Here is a 20999-nt window from a genome sequence, read left to right on the forward strand (position 1 = left end):
GCAGCTGCTGAAGCCATCTAGAAGTACCTCTCAGGCCGATGGAGTAGCCTCTCCTCCATCCATCCATCATTAACATTCTCCTCATCTAGTGCTGATTCTAGCAACTGAAACTCCTGCTGCCAATCAGCAGGTCTTGTAATGTGCTGGAGTCCTCAAGGCCTCAACCACACAAAAGACGCTCAAAATCATCCAGGGCAAGTCATAGCAGCTCCACTGCGGCAGCAAATGAGGCAGAAGCACTGGATTGGAGCACTAGGAAACACTTCAAGAAAACTTCACAACGATCACCAAGCAGGTCACATGGGTGTGTGAAATCTGCTCATTCATAAGACATCTCATAAATAAATGAACTGAACTTCACAGTGCATCAAGTGGAGATTATTTCAATATGTCATAGCTATTGAACTTCCTCTCAACGTCCAACATGAGCTTTATAATTGAGGGTGAGCAGGATGCTCTTATGTTAAGGACTGGACATGCTGAGTGTGTTGACAGGATGGTGACATGAATCAAACATTCCATAAGGAATGATGCTTGGACACATTCAGTGCATGCATTTTTGAAGCAGGGATTTCACAACCCATTGAAACCCCTCACTTATCAAGGCATCACGTGTCACAGTCACTATGTGATGACATCTAGGGTCTTGTATCCGAATGCCAGGGTGTTCCCTCACCTTGTCTTCACCCTCATCCTTAGATGAATGGCTGCCGTCTGCCCTTCTTCCTCAAGGGAACCTGCTCTCTGAATAGCAAGGTAATAGAGGGTGCAGCATAGTACAGCCACGAGTGACACACATGATGCAACATGCTGCAATGCATCTCCTAATCTGTCAAGGCATCTAAACCTCATTTTCAACAGCTCAATTGTCTGCTCTATGATGGGCCTGGTACTTCCACAGCTGTCATTATAGTTTCCCTCCACATCGGTTCTCGGGGTCCTCATTGGAGCCACGAGCCATCAATGGGTAACCTACATCACCCAGAGGCCAACCATCCAGGGCTTCAGGAACCTCGTGCATTCCTGTATTATCTGTCGATTACGGTCAGACAGCTGGACATTCAACCAGTGAAATCCCTTCCTGTTAATAAAAGTATAGGTCTGGCCAGCTAGAGACTTTATGGGGACATGCGTGCAGTCAATGAATCCCTGGACTCTGGGGGAACCTGCAATTGCCGTGAATCTTTTGGCTCTTTTGAGTTGACCTTGTGAAAGAAATGTAATTTCCTGCCCTTCTGAACATAGCATCAGTGAAGACCTTGATGCCGTGGTGTGCGGCAGGCTGCGTAATGCCACTGAAGTCTCCACATGCAGCCTGAAAGGATCGCGTTGCAAAGAGGTTAAGTGTAACAGTGATCTTTAAAGCTACTGGCATTGGTTGATCATCAATGCAATTGGACAAGATCTCCTCTGCCAGCATGTCACAAAAAGATGTGACTGTATCTCTTGACTGCCTGAGACTCTTCTGACATTGTGTCTCGGACAACTGAAGATGTTTATATACTCGAGAGGCTGCTTCCACACCTCCATTGCTGATTCATGATGGGCTTCATCATGTTTTTGGTTTGCCAGGCTCTGTCGCCCTCATGCACCACCACAGCATCCTGGGCCACTCGATGTTTCCTTCTTCCGCTCACTCTCCTCCTTTTCACCTCACTGGAGGATGTGTCTCCCACAGAGACAACTATTCCCACGTATGGCCTAGTTAGAAGGCTGTAGGACAATTAAGGCCTCTAAATAAGCGAAGTTTGAAATGGAAACTTTTGTTTCTTGTATGAAGCATTATCAGCAGTCGCAGCATCCTGAACTGCTAAACTGAAACTCAGGGCTCAGCTCAATAAATTAAATCTGCCCTAACAAGCTGCTGATACAGAAAAACCGAGAAACCCACCTGGCACGAAACACAAGAGATATTTTGTTCACACCGTGTATTACTGCTGTTAATGGGGAGATTATTCAGCCTAATAATACTATTTAATAAAGTTTGAATAACAGACAACCTCCTGATTTCTAGCCCCACCTATCTAACAAATTATCTGGACCGGACGTGTTGACATCAGAACATGACCCAATGTCATCGCACCTGGTGATACATTGGTGCAGGCATGTAATACTCTATTTTCACAGAGTTTTATTCAGCCCAATGTCTGGGCAGCTGACTGAACCATGCTTAGGATACAGATATATCTTCTGTCAAGTGCGTTAATTCACTACCTTTGTTAGTTACAGCTTGTGTGGAATGGCGGAGCTCAGAGTGTTTTACAAACTCTGCATATAAAAGTGTAAATACTAGTCCTGGTTTATTAATACTGGTAGATTTAGCAAGTGTTGTATTGCTTGTTTTTGTACCAAAGAGGGAGCATGGAGAATAGTCTGTAAAAGTAAAAGATTAAAATTAGAAGATTACAAATGGGCTCATATCCAATGAGTTAGATGCTGTATCGAATATCCAGTGAGCTAGGTGCTGTATCAAGAGCTTTGGGTCAACTTTTTCGCAATATCATTATATCAGATAACGTGGTGCAAGGTCACACTTCAGCAAATGGGAAGTGCTCCTTCCTCAACAACAGAAATATCTGATGGAAGTCAAAAAATTAAGTGTTCAGTTTAATCAACAGTATTATAGCCAGGAACTAAGTGGCTTGTCAACAAATTACAAGCATTGTGTTAAGACTCACTGTGACTGATGTTTGGCATAATATAATGAATAAAACATGTTTTGGGTTCGTACTCATTTATGTGTGGGGCAATTTCTTGTTTCCGTAGCTGTTTCTCAGGAAGTAAAAGCCAGTTTATGAAAGTGCACTAATAGGATCATAAGCGCGACCGGTACGGGATTTTCTGCTCCTATTTTGGGGAGGATGAGGGTCTGGCAGAGGAGGGAGGAGAATCAAGCACAAGTCCCAAAACTTGTACACCAGCAGGATTTCCCATTTAAAAAAAGGTTTTCAAAGCTATAATTATGTGGGATAAACCTGCAGGTGCTTGCGGAATGTAACTTGCGGGAAATGGAAGGAGTGCAAAACAAACTCACCAAAGTCTCCATATTCAGAACAGCAGCTTCCAAACAGAAAGGCATCAGGATTCCCCCCTTTCAATTTTTCTGGCAATGTGTTTAAAAATACAGCGGGAAAACCCAGCAGTGCAGTTGGTGGGCTACCCTTCGTCTTTCCCGCCTGAGTTTACACTTTGCTAAATGCCAAAAAATGGCACAAGTTTGCCCTTTATTTCTCACTATACTTGAGTGCTGTGGTAACTGGTCCAAAGATGTGTAGGTTAGGTTGATTGGCCATGCTAAATTGATCCTTTGTGCCAGGGGGATTAGCAGGGTAAATATGTGGGATTACAGAGATGGAGCCTGGGTGAGATTGTGTCGGTGCAGACTCAATGGGCCAAATGGCCTTTTTCTGCACTGTAATGAATCTGTGATTCTAAAAAGTCAATTCTGATCTATCCACCTCAAACTGCATTCAATTGTCAAACAATGACTAAAAACTAATTACTAAATAAATATGATTTTTGCTGCACTATGCGCTGGGTTTTCATTTGGAAGCAAAAGTGAATTTTCATAGAATCATAGAATCCCTGCAGTGCAGAAGGAGACCATTTGGCCCATCAAGTCTGCACCAACCAGAATTCCACCCAGGCCTTATTCCTGTAACCCCGCATATTTACCTTGCTAATTCCCTGATACTAAGGGACAATTTAGCATGGCCAATCAACCTAACCCACTTATCTTTGGACTATGGGAGGAAACCGGAGCACCTGGAGGAAACCCATGCAGACATGGGGAGAACATGCAAACTCCACACAGACAGTGACCCAAGCTGGGAATTGAACTTGGGTCCCTAGAGCTGTGATGCAGCAATGCTAACCACTGTGCCATCATGCTGCACAAGTGGCCACATTTGGGGTTTTTTTGGCTGGAATCCAATTTCCTCCACAGTCTCAACACCACACCATTGTCCTCTGTCCTTTTTACAGGTTGGGAATGCCAATTGTGCAAAACACGCACACCCCTGCGGAAGTCTAGTTTCCCCTTTTAAATGGGGGTAAAAATCAGACTTCCTCCTGCATACCATTCTCCTCTGGTGGTGGGAGTTTTGAAAGCCCATTAAAAGCATGCCAGTATTGAGAATCCATGAAGAAATGGAAAGCCCTGCTGAGCATTCTGGAACATTTTGAAAGGTAAGTGTAAAGTGTTTCCATACCTTCAAATGTCACTGTTAGGTACTACATTGTAATGTGGGTGTATTTTTAATACAGAGATTCATTATAGGGATCTGTAAAGTTGACCTTTACATTGACTAGCCTTTTGTATTTGCTCACATGCATTTCAGTGCTGTTGCACAGAATCATAGAATCCTACAGGGCAGAAGAAGGCCATTCGGCCCATCCAGTGTGCACTGACCACAATCTCATCCAGGCCCTATCCCCATAAAGTTTATTTTTAGTGTTACAAGTAGGCTTACATTAACACTGCAATGAAGTTACTATGAAAATCCCCTCATCGCCACACTCCAGCATCTGCTCGGATACAATGAGGGAGAATTTAGCACGGCCAATGCACCTAACCAGCATGTCTTTCAGACAGTGGGAGGAAACTGGGGCACCCGGATGAAACCCACACAGACCCAGGGAGAATGTGCAGACTCTGCACAGACAGTCACCCAAGCTGGGAATCGAACCTGGGTCTCTGGTGCTGTATGGCAGCAGTGCTAAACACTCTGACACCGTGTTACCCAACCACTGCGCGCACGTTGTGTTTTCACCACTCCCCCTCCCCCAAGCCCAAAGGATGATTCAGCTCCCCCCCCCACCATCTTTATGTAAAAAACAGAGAGTGGGATTTCAGAGTATGCCATAATGTGAAATATAGCCTGTGTAACATTATTTAGTGTGTCTCAGTTGAAGACTATACCAATGGATTTGGTATAACAATCACATAATTATTGGGAACTAAAGTCAATTATCTGGCTTGAAATATTTCAATGTAGGTTAAATACATAGGTTAAAGGCAACAAAACCTAGAACTGGTTAATACAAATACATGACATGTTTTAATGACTATTCCCAATAGCTATTGTTTAGTTACCAGGCAGCTCCTAGCAACACACCTGAGTCAAGCTGTTCCTGTGCAGAGGGACTGCACTGTCAAGTTGCAACTAGTAGGAGGTTAAAATTGATGATTTGATTTCATATAGTGTCATGCTGGCAGAGCAAAATGTTAAAAAGATCAAATGGAGTAATATCATGGTGCTTAGTAGAACCAAGATGCCATGCCCCAAGATTATGAGGTACTGATCTTGGGGCATTTTCACAGGAGAAAGTGCTGAGTTGAAGCTGTTGGAAAGGTGGGAGGAGAAAAGGCAAGAGAAAGCGAGACACCTGGGGAACACTCATGTATCTTCTATCAGGAACTAAAGGAGCAGAACATCTTCTTACCTCATTTGGTAAATTGTTCAGAGAGCCCAGAGTAGGAGAGATACAAACACAGCACACAGCCAAACATACCCACGCATCAGATGCATAGAACAAAGCAAATTTCGATTTAGAACTTTCCAGCCCCACCCTTACCATCATCTTAAATAGTATGGAACTTGCAATCAAAACATTTTTGGTGTGTCACATTAGAATTTGTTAGAAGCCAGAATTTATCTTGCTAACTAATGAATATAATTTCTGAGTACGTAAGTCTTCAGACTATCCCCAAACCCTAAGCGATTGAACAATGAATGAATCAGCAATACAGGAATATTCAAATAGGAAATCAATATATTACATTCTGACTAGTGGCAATAATAGCCGTCAAATGCTGAGGTTTTATTCATCAGAAAAAAGGGATTGATGAAAATAAAAAGAAGTTTTTGATAAACATAGTGGGGAAATAAAGGAGAAAAATGTGCAAAGTATATATAGAAGATACAAAGTGAAGGCAAAAGATTGGAAGGCCTGGAGGAAGCATAAAAAAGATATTAGTTATTAGATCATGAGTCAAACAATAGTCAGAGGGCCAGAGACATTTGAAATAATCTAAAGACATCATGTACTTGAAAGTACAGGATTGATGGAATGGTGCACATGTTTTTGTCCTTAGGTTTGGAAGGGAAGATAAAAGTAAATATTACAAAGGAAACCTGTTAGTTTAACATCTTTTGCTGGAAACTGTTGAAATATATTATTATGGAAGTGGTAACAGGACACTTGGAAAGTCAAAACACAATCCACCAGAGCCAGCATGGTTTTGTGAAGGGTATGTCGCGTTTGATTAATTTGCTGGAGTTCTTCGAAGATGTAACAAGCAAAATGGATAAGGGGGGTCCTGTAGATGTGATATACCTGGACTTCCAGAAGGCATTCAATATTGCCACACAATAGGTTAATACAGAAGGTAAGATCCCATGGGATTAGGATAAGTTATTCGCTTGGACAGAGGATTGGCTAACCAACAGAAAGCAGGGAGTGGAGATAAATGGGTCTTTTCTGGTTGGCAAGCTGCAACCAGTGATGTGCCATGGGGATCTATCCTTGGGTGCTAACTATTTATAGTCTATATTAATGTACTGGATGTAGAGATAGAATGCACTACAGCCAAATTCGCAGACAACGCTAAAATAGGTGGGAAAGCAAATTGCAATGAGGAAGTAAGAAATTTACAAATAGATATGGAAAGGTTAGGTGAATGGGCCTAAATTTGACAGATGGAATTTAACATGGGTAAGTGTGAGGTTATCCATTTTGGTTGCAGGACTGAAAAGCTAACTTATTATCTAAATAGAGAGGGACTTCAAAATACTTTAGTGCAGAGGAAGTAGGTGTGTCCTCTTGTTGGACATTGTAGAACAAGAGGCCATAGTTTTTGGCTAGTGGATGGCAAATTTAAAACAGGAATAAAGACCAATTACTTCACTCGAAGGGATGTGAATCGGTGGAATTCTTTACCCCAGAGTGCAGTGGATGTCGAAACATTAAACTAATTTAAGGAGGAGATAGATAGGTTTTTAAATAGTAGAGGGATGAAAGATTATGGGGAGCTGACAGGAAGTTGGACAAGAGGCCAAGATGAGATCAGCCATGATTGTATTGAATGGCGGAATGGGATGAAGAGTTGAATTGCCTATTCCTGGTTCTTATGTTCTATGAAACTATTAAAAGTGAATGGGACTGAAAATAAAAGGGCCCCCAGGCCTATCAATCATACATCTTGAGGCAAGTTAGGAAGGAGATTGTGGGGACATGAAACGTAGGACCCAATTTTACCATTTTCAATTTAGGTGCTGAATCTGAGCACAATTCAGATCCGACTTGGAAATCTGATCTCAGGCACCCCCGTACACATTCAGCCTGAAAAAAAAAATCGCTGGTCTGAATCGCGCTGTGGGCGGGGCTTATTGTGCCCGAAAAGCTGCAGGTCTGATTGGAGCTCTGAACTGCGCATACACAGTGAGAAAATATTTGAAAAATGCGCCCCTGTCACATTGTTTCTGGGCTGCAAAAAGCAGATAAAGTGGCCCTGAAGTGAAAAGTGGGAACGATGGCCCTCACAGATATTGCCCCACCCCCACAACATAATTGTCCCTCTTATCCACCCATTCCCCCTCCGCCGTTACCCAGACCGATCGCAGCCCCATGCCCCCTTTCCCCACCAATAGCCCACAGAGCGGCAGTGGCAACCCCCCCACTACCAGAGAATGACCGGGCCTCCTTCCCCTCTCCCCCAAGAGAATGATGGCTCCCTCCCTGCCCCAGAGAATGATCAGACCTCCCCTCCCCTCCCCTCCCCCCAGAAAATGATCAGGCCTCCCCCCCACCCACCCCCAGAGAATAATCAGGCCCCCCCACGCCCCCACCTCCCCCCACCAACCAGACAATGATCTGGCCTCCCTCAATCCTCCCCCCGGCACCAGAGATACATGTGCCCCGCCTCATCCTCTCTCTCCCCCCTCCTCATCAGAGAATGACCTGGCCCGCCTCTCTCTCCCCTCCACCACCGATCTGAGTTAGAGAGCCATTGGAAGCTCTGATACCTCTTCAGAAGCCGCAGTGCCCAAAACAGACCTCTGCCGAGCAAGACTGTTTCGTGCCGAATCTGAACACATGAACATGATGGTAAAGGGGGAAATGATGGTAAAGTTGGGCAGCAGCCCATTAATTCAATTTAAATTCATGCAAAAGCACTTAAATCGCCGTTGCGCCTGTTTTGGGCACAAATCAGATCGTGGCCTTTTTCGGGCCTTGGTAAAGTGAGGATTTGCGCGGGCTCGAGCGCAGATTGTGTTAATGGCCTACACCTGACTTTACCAAGTTTTCATGCCTGTTATGCAATGTAAAATCGGGCTTGTAGTCTTCCAAATGGTTTGGAAACATGAATACTGCCAAAGGATTGGAGAGTGGGAAAGACTACACTTCTGCTAAAGAAAAGGGAAAGGGTTTAGCCAAAGGATGGAGGCCAACAGCCTTATTTTGGCTTTCAGTACACTTCAAGAGTCCATAACAAATGAAGACTGAGGGGCTCATTGGGACAGTTAATTTTGAGAGGGTACTGTTTGATGGATTGAATTGCACCTCTTGAAGAACTCAGAGTTTATGGATGAAGAAAATACAGTGGGGGTTGTACACATAGACTCCAAGAAAGTATGTTATGAACTGTCACATCAAAGACTCATTAAGAAAATTAAGATGCATGATATCAAAGTGAATGCAGCCAAATGGATAGAAATCTAGTTGGGAACAGAAAGTAACAATTTGGACCTAAGCACAAGATGAATTATATCACAGTGACATGAATTATATCACAGTTTGCTGATGATAACAAATTGTGGGCATTGTAAACTGTAAGGAACAATGTAGAAGTATGTAGCCAAGTTAACAAATTGAGCAGATAGATTGAGTAGGCCACATTTGGAGTACTGCATGCAGTTCTGGACACCCCGTTACAAGAAGAATTTATCTTAGAACTATGGAATGGTCACGGACAAGTTTGTTAGTTTGACAGACAGATAGATAAAGAGTTCATAGTTATGAGGAAAGAGTTGAAAAATTGCAGCTGTGCTCCTTGTAACAGATTAGTTTAAGGTTGGACATTTTCACAATTTTGAAGAATAAATGAAAGAGGTTGTTTCCATTGGTTGCAAAATGGTCAACAACGAATGAAAATAATCATTAGAAGAGAATATGTTTCATACAGTGGAGAATTAGGGCATGGAATTCTTGGCTATTCAAAATGAGGTAATAACAAGTTAAAATAGAATTGGATAAATACTGAAAAGGAAAAAGTAAAAGTGCAAGAACAAAATGAGTTCCCTCTATGCGGAAAATTTAATGATTCTGTTTATATGCAAGCCTGGCAGAACCTACATCTTCAATTACAAGCAGGACTAAACTATAGAGCTGTAGCACTGCTGTCCACTCCTACAGCTTAAGCACACACAAAAGCACCAATTCCCTCGATTACTCTTATGTACAATTGCCTAGGCATTGCGAAGGAATCATCTGTATTAATCAGAGACCCACCTGCTGTTAGAATGTGATTATAAATTATGCAAGTAATGTGGTGCAGGCTGAGTGTCCCTTTATACAAACACAGTATAGACCCTGTAGCACCTATTTCAGAAAAATTGTCACACTTTGTTAAATTATGTCCTCGGGGTAAAAAGCAGTTGCTTGCACAGGGTTTAGGAGTCACATTCTACTGCTGAAGTTTACAACTGAAGGGTAATGGTTATACTTATGCAACTGAAATTGTTCTGCTGCTGAGTTTTTCAATATTTTGCACGTGCACAGACTTTGATAATTGCACTTAAATCAATCACATGGAAGATTTTGTTTCATAATTTCACGGCATTAGAAACATTGTGTGCATTTTATTAAGATGTATCACACAACTTTAAAATTGCAATCTCTTTCTTCCACCTACCTAGTGCTTGATAACTGTCATCTCCTGAGAAATTCCCTTCAATGGTGGTTGACAGGATAAAGATTAATGCCTCTTTAAATTGTTCAAAATGTACCTGGAAAAAATTATAGAAATGAAAAAAGTGTCAAATTGATAAATTAAAAGATGAAGCCAATTACAAGTACTTAAAGTACAGTGGCACCTTAATATCACTTTCTATGCCTTTTAGCTTTGACAAAGGGTCATCTAGACTTGAAACATCAGCTCTTTTCTCTTCCTACAGATGCTGCCAGTTCTGCTGGGATTTTCCAGCATTTTTTCGACTGGTTATTACTTAAAGTATAGGTTTGAGAATGCCACAAAGTGGTGGGGTGCAGAACGGATAACTCTATACCTTTCCCCACTCCTCTGACATCTAAAGTTTACCATACGATGTTGTCTTCAAAGTCAAATGTGCCGTGGGTTACATTTGGTGTTAGGGGTGGCAACAAGAGAAAATTGGTGCCATGAAGTTTTCCTGTGGAGAGAAGATATCTAATGGTTGCATATTTTTAAACAAAAGTTAAAAGGAGGAATAATGATTGCAATATCCACTCTTGTTTTGCAAATGTTCTCAAAATGTTTGGTTTCTTCATCTTAGCACCTTCTGTTGTTCACTTTTATGTGTAGATGTCTTAAAAGCCAACAAATGTCACCAGTTACAATAGGAGACCAATGTTTATTTAATAAAAAAACTACTTGTACATTTCAGCCATTTTATTACTACCACACGTAAAACAACATCATTTCCAGTTTCTTAGGTATTTGCTAGAAACATGTCAAATGCACAATCAATACAGTTTCTTTTTAAATCTTGATAAGAAGTTTCACAACACCAGGTTAAAATCCAACATGTTTATTTGGCAGCACGAGCTTTTGGAGCAGTGCTCCTTCATCAGGTGAATGATGACCTGATGAAAGAGCAGCACTCAGCTGCTGAAGGACAGCACTCCAAATGCCCGTGATACCAAATAAACCTGTTGGACTTTAACCTAGTGTTGAGACTTTTTACTGTGCCCACCCCAGTCCAATGCTGGCATCTCCACATCATTTTTAAATCTTAATACCGCTTGTGTTATCATCAAAACTTTGGTTTTGGAAAACAGAGGTATACTTCACATTATTTGTTTATAATAGCTATATGTGATCTAACATTTGTTGCAGTACAAACTTAGCACCTGAAATGACCAATAACATCATGCCGACCTGATAGAAACCTGAACACAAGTAACCAAGGAGGATCAGGGTGGCATCTCTTGATCATCTCTTTTTGGACAGAGAGTGTTTTGAACAGTCAGTCTCAAGTTAGAAAATAGTGCTAATTTCTTAAAGCTGCACGCAAAAGAGCTGGTGGAATAATCTAATGAGTCTTTGATTGCAAGAACATGTTACACTGAAAACGGCCCATTTATTTATCCAAGTTAATTGACCACCTTAAAGGCGTTTCAGTGATATAAATATTTTCTTTGGCAATTTAATGAAATATGGGACAAATTACTATTTAGTTCCCAGTGAATAAACACGACAATTAGCAGGTGTTTGACTTTTTCAATTTCATTTACAACTGTATACAAACAAGCAAAGACACAATAAAAAGTGGTTGTGATTAAGGTGCCACTTGACAATGCACTGCTACACTGCTAAGGAAATTACCTTTGATCCTTCTCAGAGCAGTAACCCTCCATCAGACGATGGGGATGAAGCTCTGAGAGAAGCATCCCAGAAATTGCTGCTGATTACAGTGCAAAGTTACTGCTCAATAAAATGAAAATGTCATATTGTGTTGAAGGCAAAATGAATGTAACGCATGTACACTTGGAACTCGCAATGGCACAGTGGTCTCACATCGTCAGGAATGCAGGTTCAATTCCTGCCTCGGGTAGCTCTCTGTGTGGAGTGTGCACACGCACTCTCAGTGTCTATGTGGGTTTTTTCTGGATGCTCTGGTCTCCTCCCATACTCCAAAGATGTGCAGGTTAAGTTGATTGGCTGTGTTAAATTGCCCCTTAGTGTCAGAGCGATTAGCAGGATAGATTTGTAGGGTTACAGGTATAGGGCCTGGGTGAGATTGTTGTCAGTGCAGACTTAATGGGCTGAATGGCCGCTTTCTGCACTGCAGAGATTCTATGATTCTAGTTTTCAAATCTTCTCTCAGAACGCTTCACGAATTTGCATGTCATCCTTGCGCAGGGGCCATGTATTCACTGAATTGCTCCAATTTTAGTATATGTGCTGTCGAAATTATTTCTGTTCTTTTATGAAATTGTTTGATACATCTAGTATCAAACAGTTACACAAAAGAATAGAAATAGATACAAATAATGGAACCAGATGCAATAAATTTGCTAGATTACCACGTCAAAGACAAGTTGATTTTCATTTACCGGTATTTAAACTCTGTTAAAGTGCAAAATGCACAGCGCCTTTAGAGAGATAAGGGGAACCTGACAAAATAATAAATAAGATGGAGTATATTTGCAATCATGTCAATTGTGAACTATGTGAGATACCAGAAAGTTGCATCATTTTATGGTGGTTAAAGGTATTGTAATTGTTACAATAATCACCTGAATATTTTGGTCAGTGTGTAATCATCCGGCTTAGCTCCATGAGCAATATCTTGACATTAAGGAATTCCATTGGATCCCCGTCATTAGACAAGGCTAGTATATTTTTAGATCTGCAAATTGTTTTTCATTGGAGAGCCAATATTTTACATCTTCTTATTGTGCAATGGATACAACATTTTAGCTCCGGTGTGTTCGATAATAGAGTACAAGGACTTCTTTAAACCATTTTAACAGTTCAGTAAAGCGTAGCCTCCACTTTTAATCTAGGTTACAGACCAGTAACAAGGTCAACCAACAGGACATCAAATCACTGATCCAATCTTCTTCAGAGGTGACAACAGATGTTGCATGACGGTGAAAAGAAAATACTTCAGCAGAATGCCCTGCCTTCAAAAAAAGGGGTAAACACTCCTACTGTGTATTTTTGTTATATTGAAAAGGAATACCCATTGTTGGGCAAAATCAGACCATCTCCTGGGCTTTGCAGTGTGTAATTCCGTGCATTCACTGTGTAATGTATTCACTGAGTGGCTATATCACCAAGACATGGGTCTGAAAGTGAGCAGCTGCACAGTAACAGATGGCTCCTTTCTCAACTGGAAACAATTCCACTAGCAACATTTTAAATAAACTCAAGTACATTACTGCATGGACCAGAAAAGAACTGCCCAAGGAGAGTCAAATAGAATTTAACAAAATGGGATTTTTCACTCATATTTGAGAACAGCCATAAAGCAATTTTCTGCAGAGTAAATTTTACTCTTAGAGAAATGGCAACGAAACATGTCACTTTGCAAATTGCTCCACAAGTAAATGTATTACAATCGTCAATCACTGATGAAAGGACTGTGGGATGTTACCTTGGTCTCAGCACCCAAGATGAGGGAGGGGAAAGACATGACAGGCTCCTGACTGCTAGCTAGTGACTCAGACTGCAAAAATGCATCCATACAAGTACACAATGTAATACACAATCCCATAGTCAAAATAAATCTAGAAGAACTGACAGTTTATTGAAATTGCCAGAAGACAGAACTGTATATCAGTATGTGTATTAACTGTATGTTATTCTCTTCAGAAGAGAATAATAAGAAATGGAACAAAATTGGGATTTTATATCAAGAAGACCGTGCTGAAACAAAACAGAAAATGCTTAGTTTAGATTAAACAAATTTAAGCTGAATAGTTTGGGCTTTATTAACCTCATTCTATAAGGAATCAGAATAGTCAAATGTAAACTTTTAAGAGGAGGTTGTTTAAAGGTAAATTGTAGCACAGTATTCCTATATCTGTTGTGCTATCCCGAAGAAAAGAGTAAAAAGGCACTTTCACTAGGGATATGATTTGATCTGTATGAATAAAAGAACAGATTTAAGGAACAGCAAAGCCTTTTTCAAATAAAACATTTTCCACCTGGCTTCTTATTCCCTTTTTGTTATTCTCCTTTCCAGCGAGCCAGCTGTTAATGGGGGTTGGGATTGTGGTTTGTTTTTAATGTCTGTGGGAGCAGCTGTCCCCTATGTTATCCAACAATTGTGCCAACGATAGTGGAGCACCTTGTAATCTGCAAAAAGATTCAAACAGAATCTATCAGGCTCCAACCGAAGCAGGTCCTTCAGAAAAATCAAACAGTAATCTGCACTATTTAACCGAGTGGCAAAATTTGCTCTGCATTTATTCTGTGCTTTTTTTCAGAAAAAAATATAAACTTCTGTGCCGAATTTGTTGGAACAACCACTCAGTACTACATTCTCCAAACAAAATGAGCGAATTTAGTTCTGGGTAAATTTTAGAAACTTCAGGCTGGCTAACAATTGAGAGGTCTGTACACACAGAGCAATCTAACATGTACACAGCATTGACAGGGACATGAACAATATTCAAAATAAGTAATATTGGGGACAAGGAAGCTCAAAACTATTCCACTCAGTTTGTAAATGGGAAAATTAAATCCACAGAAAGTGGTGATTTGCAGGTGTAGAAATCCATTTAAACCACAGATTTGCAGCAGACTCAATAGGAAATAAGTGACAAATGCAACACAGATGAGCCAAGTGGATATCAGTGATTTACTACAAAATCCATCTTTTAATTTTGCTATCCTCCCTCCTTCCACACAGATTATTATGCGCAGATAGAGAGAGGAGAGACAGAAATATATAGGGATAGCAATATATGTTTATTTTCTAAGCATTTACTGGGCAAACAGCACTACTATCAACTAAGCAGTCACTGCAATTCTAGTTTATGACTGCCCTCAATTTGTATACAACACTGAAATGTCATTCACATTTATCACAGCTAATATCCAATTCCATTCACACCAACATTCTGCAATTACAGAAGAGACAGCACAATCAATCATGTTCTTCACTTAAAACAAGTGGATTCATACAGTTACACTTTAATAGAAGCATGTTGCATAGCAACGATTAATATATTGGTACAAGATCTCTATATATCGTAATACTATTTTCATATCACTGTACATTAAGTGAGTTTTCCATGAAGCAAGTAACAGAGGTAAAGTGGAAGCAAGGCGAGAAGGAAGATGCCATTATACCGAACACAATTCCAACAAAAGTAAACTGAACATTTAATTTTTACAATTGGTAGAGTTCTGTAAAGCGAGTTTACTGTTAAACAAATCAGACTCATTATAAAGAGAGAAGGGCTCACTTCAAAGTCCAGCTATTTGTACCTCCATTATATTCTAGGTTTGTTACATTTGCCAAGACTTGCGAGCAGAAGTGATGATCACGCTGAGATTAATTATCATGCGGCCTGTTTTTCCTTGTTTCTTTTACACAGTTCTCTGCGCCATTCAACTATATGATTCTCAATGCTGCAAGTGAGAAAACCTTATTTCATGCTTTACTTTTCAGTAAGTAAGTGCAATTTTCAAACCCCAGTAAAATATTTACACTTGCAGCTGATGGCAGGCAAGCCATATGTTTGCTAACATAGTTACACTTTCATTAACAAAAACTGAAAAGCGCATTTAGATGCCAGTGTGAAACAAGCATGTTGGGTCCGAGTAAATGGGACACATTTGATAGCAAGTCAGGCTCCAGGTGCTGAAGCACATAACAGTCCAACCAATCACCCTCCATCAATTGTACACAAACAGGCCTGGATCCTTTACTGTGGTGCCATTATAAACTGCGCGGAATGGGTATCAGACAGCCAGCTGAGACCCAGCAGTAACCTTGCAGTTGCAGAAGGACCGACGGCCAAGAGGACATGGTGAACATGGGTCTATGCAACTGATTTGCTAGGATTTCCTGTTAGTTGAGCAAAATCCACGCAGAGAGTTGTGAGGCTGTGGAATTCACTGCCAGAGTTGGTGGCTAAGGAAGAAACAACAGCTACATTCACAATCAGATTGAATAAGCTGATGAAAGAAAGGGTGTTAAAGGGTTGTGCTAGAATGAGTGGCTGTATAGTGAGTAAATGTGAATAAAATTATTTGCTTGTGTGGGTGGTAAATGCTGCCACAGTTTCTGTTTTGGGTTAAATGATCTGTTTTTGTGTTGTTGCTTCTATGTATTCCTACAAGCCAGTGCTACTAATGTAGATCCTAGTGCCATACAAAAACAGCTGGAGAATTGGAAGGCACAGTATAAGAGACGGTTCTTTAAATTTTGGGATAAGTGTCCAAAACCAAAGGCAAAGATCTCAAGGTAAAAGCCTTCTGAACATAATGGCATTGTATGAAATGAGGTTGGCACAGTAAGAAGTCTCACAACACCAGATTAAAGTCCAACAGGTTTATCTGGTAGCAAACGCCACTAGCTTTCGGAGTGCTGCTCCTTCGTCAGGTGAGTGGGAGATCTGTTAACAAACAGGGCACATAAAGACACAAACTCAATTTACAGCATAATGATTGGAATGCAAGTCTTTATAGCTAATCAAGTCTTAAAGGTACAGACAATGTGAGTGGAGAGAACAGTAAGCACAAGTTAAAGAGATGTGTATTGTCTCCAGACAGGACAGTTAGTGAGATTGTGCAAGGCCAGGCAAGTTGTAGGGGTTATAGATAGTGTAACATGAACCCAAGATCCCAGTTGAGGCCGTCGTCATGTGTGCGCAACTTGGCTATTAGTCTCTGCTCAGCGACTCTGCGCTGTCGTGTGTTGTGAAGGCCGCCTAGGAGAATGCTTACCTGAAGATCAGAGGCCGAATGCCCGTGACAGCAGAAATGTTCCCCAACAGGAAGAGAACACTCTTGCCTGGTGATTGTCAAGCTGTGTTCATTCATCTGTTGTCGTAGCATCTGCACAGTCTCCCAATGTACCATGCCTCTTTCCTGCAGCGTATCAGATAGACAACGTTGGCCGAGTTGCAAGAGTATGTACTGTGTACCTGGTGGATGGTGTTCTCAAGTGAGATGATGGCAGCCATGTCGATGATCCAGCACGTCTTGCAAAGGTTGCTGTGGCAGGTTTGTGTGGTGTTGTGGTCACTGTCCTCCATATACACAGGATCTGCTCCGTATACACAAGATGGGGAGGATTGTAACAGACATTTCCAGATGCTGAAAGATGCCCTCAGAAGAACAGGATATGGCGCTCGACTCATCGATCGACAGTTTTGACTCGCCACAGCGACAGACCGCACCAACCTCCTCAGAAGACAAACATGGGACACGGTGGACAGAGTACCCTTCATCATCCAGTACTTCCCCGGAGCGGAGAAGCTATGACATCTCCTCTGATACCTTCAACACGTCATTGATGAAGATGAACATCTTGCCAGGGCCATCCCCACACCCCCACTTCTTGCCTTCAAACAACCGCACAACCTCAAACAGACCATTATCCGCAGCAAACAACACAGCCTTTAGGAGAACAGTGACCACAACAGGTGGTCAACAGAGGAATGAAGGGATCCCAAGAAGGGATTGTGTTGTGGAGGGCTGGCAAAAGGTTATTTTTGCTCTAGCAGAAACGGAAAGATATGCTCAAATTTTCTGGTAGTGTCTGTGCAAGGAGAAATCAAGGTTAAACTTGGTTCAGATCATGGGCCTGAAATGTTGATTCTGTTTCTCTCTCCGCAGAAAGTGCCTGGCTTGTGTAGTATCTATATTTCAGATTTCCAACATCCGGCACTTTGTTCTCCTATAATATGCTGCATGCTTGGCATTTGAAAATGTGGCTACCTTCATGGCAGTATGGTGGCACAGCGGTTAGCACTACTGCCTCACAGTGCCAGGGACCCAGGTTTGATTCCGGCCTCGGGTCACTGACTCCCTGTGTCTGCATGGGTCTCCTCAGGTGCTCCGGTTTCCTCCCACACTCCAAAGATGTGCAGGTTAGGCTAGCTGGCCATACTAAACTGCTCCTTAGTGTCAGGGGGATTAGCAGGGTAAATACATGGAGTTAAGGGAATAGGAACTGTGTGTGAGATTGCAGTCAGTGTAGGTTTGATGGGCTGAATGGCCTCTTCCTGCACTGTAGGAATTCTATGATTCTTCCATTTAAACTGAGAAAATATTTATCACTCAATACAAAGGATAAATTTTCTCTTAATAAAACCTACTTATGTGGATAAAAATAGCACATGATTGCAGGTAAATTGGTTGGTGCTAGAATGTTTTGTCATTTTTGAACTTGGAAATGAAGCCAGGAGTCACACACCAATTGAAAATGCTGCTGTTTGTTGGAGATATTCTCATTTGTACATGGGATTGTTGTATGCAGTTCTTGTGAGCTTCAAGCCTTTGTGATATTATTATCCAGAAATTGGAAAAGGCCAGGTTCAGAAAAGCAGACATAGTTTTGTGTAGTTGTCTGACAAAGCTCTGGTTGTAAAGTGAATCATTCTGAAAGCTGCACTTTGGATGAAGCTTTATAGAGTCATACAGTACAAAGGCTGAACTTACATAAAATAGTTCAACCCCACTGTGACAATGGCTCCCAATTATGAACATCTGAAGGATGTGAGGGATTTGTAGAAGGTTCAGGAGAGATTTATGAGTGAGATTCCAGGAATGAGGAATTACAGAGAAGCCGGGGCTGTACTTCACATACAGCCAAAAAACTGAAGGGGATTTGATGGCTTTGTATAAATTTATAAATAATTAGAAATTTCACTGTTTCCAATGGCTGCAGGTTCAATAGTCAGATTGCACCGATTAAACTTTATTTAAAGTTGACTGGCCAAAAACAGAGGGAACACAAGGAAAAACATTTTACAGGAATAGTGTTTAGGATATGCAGTGCATTCTCTCCCTGACATTGTGGAGGATTCAGTACAAATTAAGGTTCAAAAGGAAACTGGATAAATATGTAGAGAAGAAAAGTGTATGGAAAGAGCATGTGGAAGGGTTTAATAGGACTGACTGGTTTTCTGCTCTGTAGAACTGTCACAGACTCAGTGGGCTGAATAATCTCCTTCTGTGCTAAATGCTGTACTACTTTATATGTGTGTGTGTGTGTGTGTGTGTGTGTGTACACATAAAATAGCAGAAGCACCAGGGCCTACTATTTCTCTCCCTGGGACTGGTTTAGAGTATGGTGTCGGCATGAGTAACAACACTCCAAGTGTAAGTAAGGGATTCTCCTCTCTCCCTGTGGCATCTTTCTAATTGTGGGAGGCAGTGTGCCATTCGCCAGAGGCAGGATCTTCTAGTCCCACTGACGTCAATGTGATTTCCCACTGATTCCACCCCATGCTGCGCTGTCAGTGGGGCCAGAAGATTCCACCGGTGTGAACAGCTGGAAAGTTCCGGCTCTTTCATCCACAAAGTAAAAAACAAATCAGACAGTAATCGATTGAAGTGCCAATCGTGTGCTAGAAAAACACCAGTTCATGGAATAAAAATGTGTAATTTCCTCAGAAAATTGCACCTCAGAGTTTTTACGGTGGTTACCCTGAAGCAAGATTACACAGCAAAGAAGCAGGGTGAAGAATGAAAATGTAAACAGGACATATTAATATATCAGAAACAGGATGGAATGATCAGGGACAATCACATGTCACAACCTGGTTTTGTGCCACGTTGCACTTTTCTCAAGCACCAGGACAACTGCAATTTAAGTCGTTCTCAGTACTAAAAACCAAACAGAAGCTCATACAAAAAGTGTGGGAGGAGGAATGCTGCTGGTCCACTTCCTGGCCAGAGCAGCTGCCGGCAAGAAGAAATGGGCCTTCACCTGACTACCTGCAGTCTACAGATAAGTTTTTTTTAAAAAATCATGTGTGGGCTATGGGCATTGCTGGCTGGCCAGCATTTATTGCCCATCCCTGGTTGTCTGAAGGCAGTTGAGAATCAACCATATTGCTGTGGATCTGGAGTCACACGTAGGCCAGACCAGGTAAGGATGGCAGATTTCCTTCCCTAAACAACATTAGTTTTTTTCCGACAATCGTCTATGGTTCCATGGTCATCGGTAGATTTTTAATTTCCGATATTTTTTATTGATTTCAAATTCCACCATCTGCTGTGGCAGGATTCGAACCTGTGCCCCCAGAACATGAGCTGAATTTCTGGATTAATAATCTAGCGATAATACCACTAGGCTACTGCCTCCTCTATAATAGGAAGTAATAGAAAGGGTGTTTTGGGAAGGTCTTATGTCGGATTGGGGAGATCATGACTTTCCTTGTGGGGCCTGGACGAGAGCTCTTGCTTTATATTCAGCATGAAAGGGCCTCTTCCTTCATTCTTTCCCTCCCTCCTATTTGTAGCGGCCTGGCAAGAATGTCAAATGTGCCTTCCTTCCTCAGTGCTAGTTCACAAGCAAATGGGCTCTTCCATGCACAAATCCATATGGTCCCAGGCTGCACAAGGCAGGAATTTTTGCAGAATCTTACAGGCTCCAATTGGAAGGATTGAATTCAGAATAGTAACCTGCTCAATTTTAACTCCAACTAATCAGCTTCTACCAGGCAAATAGGGTTAAACTTGATCCCAGAGAGCCCAGTGGTGAGGTTATGTGACATAGCACAATATTCCTGCTGGGTGACATCTATAATCCCGTTAGTAGCTTTGACTTACGTACATTGCCGCTTCGACTCAATGCCTTTGGGACAGTATTAACCTACATTGAGGTTTGCATTGCATTATTGATTCTTCACAACATCAATAAAGAGCACAGATACAAAGTACATTTATTTAAAATGTCACCACTGCCACTTTCCTTCAGTGTGACTGTAAATGAATCCTGCTGGAAGTTGAGTAATCTCAGCTCGAGCTGTCATTGGAACAACACGTGCTGCCAAGTTGTTACCATGACAAGATAGCAGTACTCTGAGTCAGAAAGTTGTTGGTTCAAGCCCCACTCCAGACTTTGGACACATAACCTAGGCTGAAATTTCCATACTTATATTGCTATATTGTTTAAAGTGTTGTCCTTCAGATAAAACATTAAACCAAGGTATCTACTTTAATCTAGTTTGCTGTTTACTATTCTGGTACTCGAATTACACCAAAATAATGGGGTTATTGACTAATCGTGGAAACAATCACAATTGGTTAATTTACAAAAGAC

General features: G+C 41.5%; 1 protein-coding gene and 1 non-coding gene across 4 annotated transcripts in view; both read right to left on the reverse strand.

The window, feature by feature from the left end:
• The window catches only part of nin (ninein (GSK3B interacting protein)), a 144832-nt gene that overhangs the window by 92914 nt on the left and 30919 nt on the right, over nt 1–20999 (reverse strand). For all 3 annotated transcript variants that reach the window (XM_080202662.1, XM_080202661.1, XM_080202663.1), the window contains exon 3: nt 9917–10010. In XM_080202662.1, the coding sequence (XP_080058788.1) occupies nt 9917–10010 (94 nt within the window). The remainder of the gene's footprint in view (nt 1–9916; nt 10011–20999) is intronic.
• Nucleotides 12076–12179, reverse strand: LOC145352807 (U6 spliceosomal RNA). The gene has a single exon (XR_013888583.1). It is a non-coding gene; the product is annotated as a U6 spliceosomal RNA (small nuclear RNA).

The sequence above is a fragment of the Carcharhinus amblyrhynchos genome, chromosome 14 (genome assembly GCF_965287045.1).
Source record: "Carcharhinus amblyrhynchos chromosome 14, sCarAmb.v2.hapA, whole genome shotgun sequence".
NCBI classification, from domain to species: domain Eukaryota; kingdom Metazoa; phylum Chordata; class Chondrichthyes; order Carcharhiniformes; family Carcharhinidae; genus Carcharhinus; species Carcharhinus amblyrhynchos.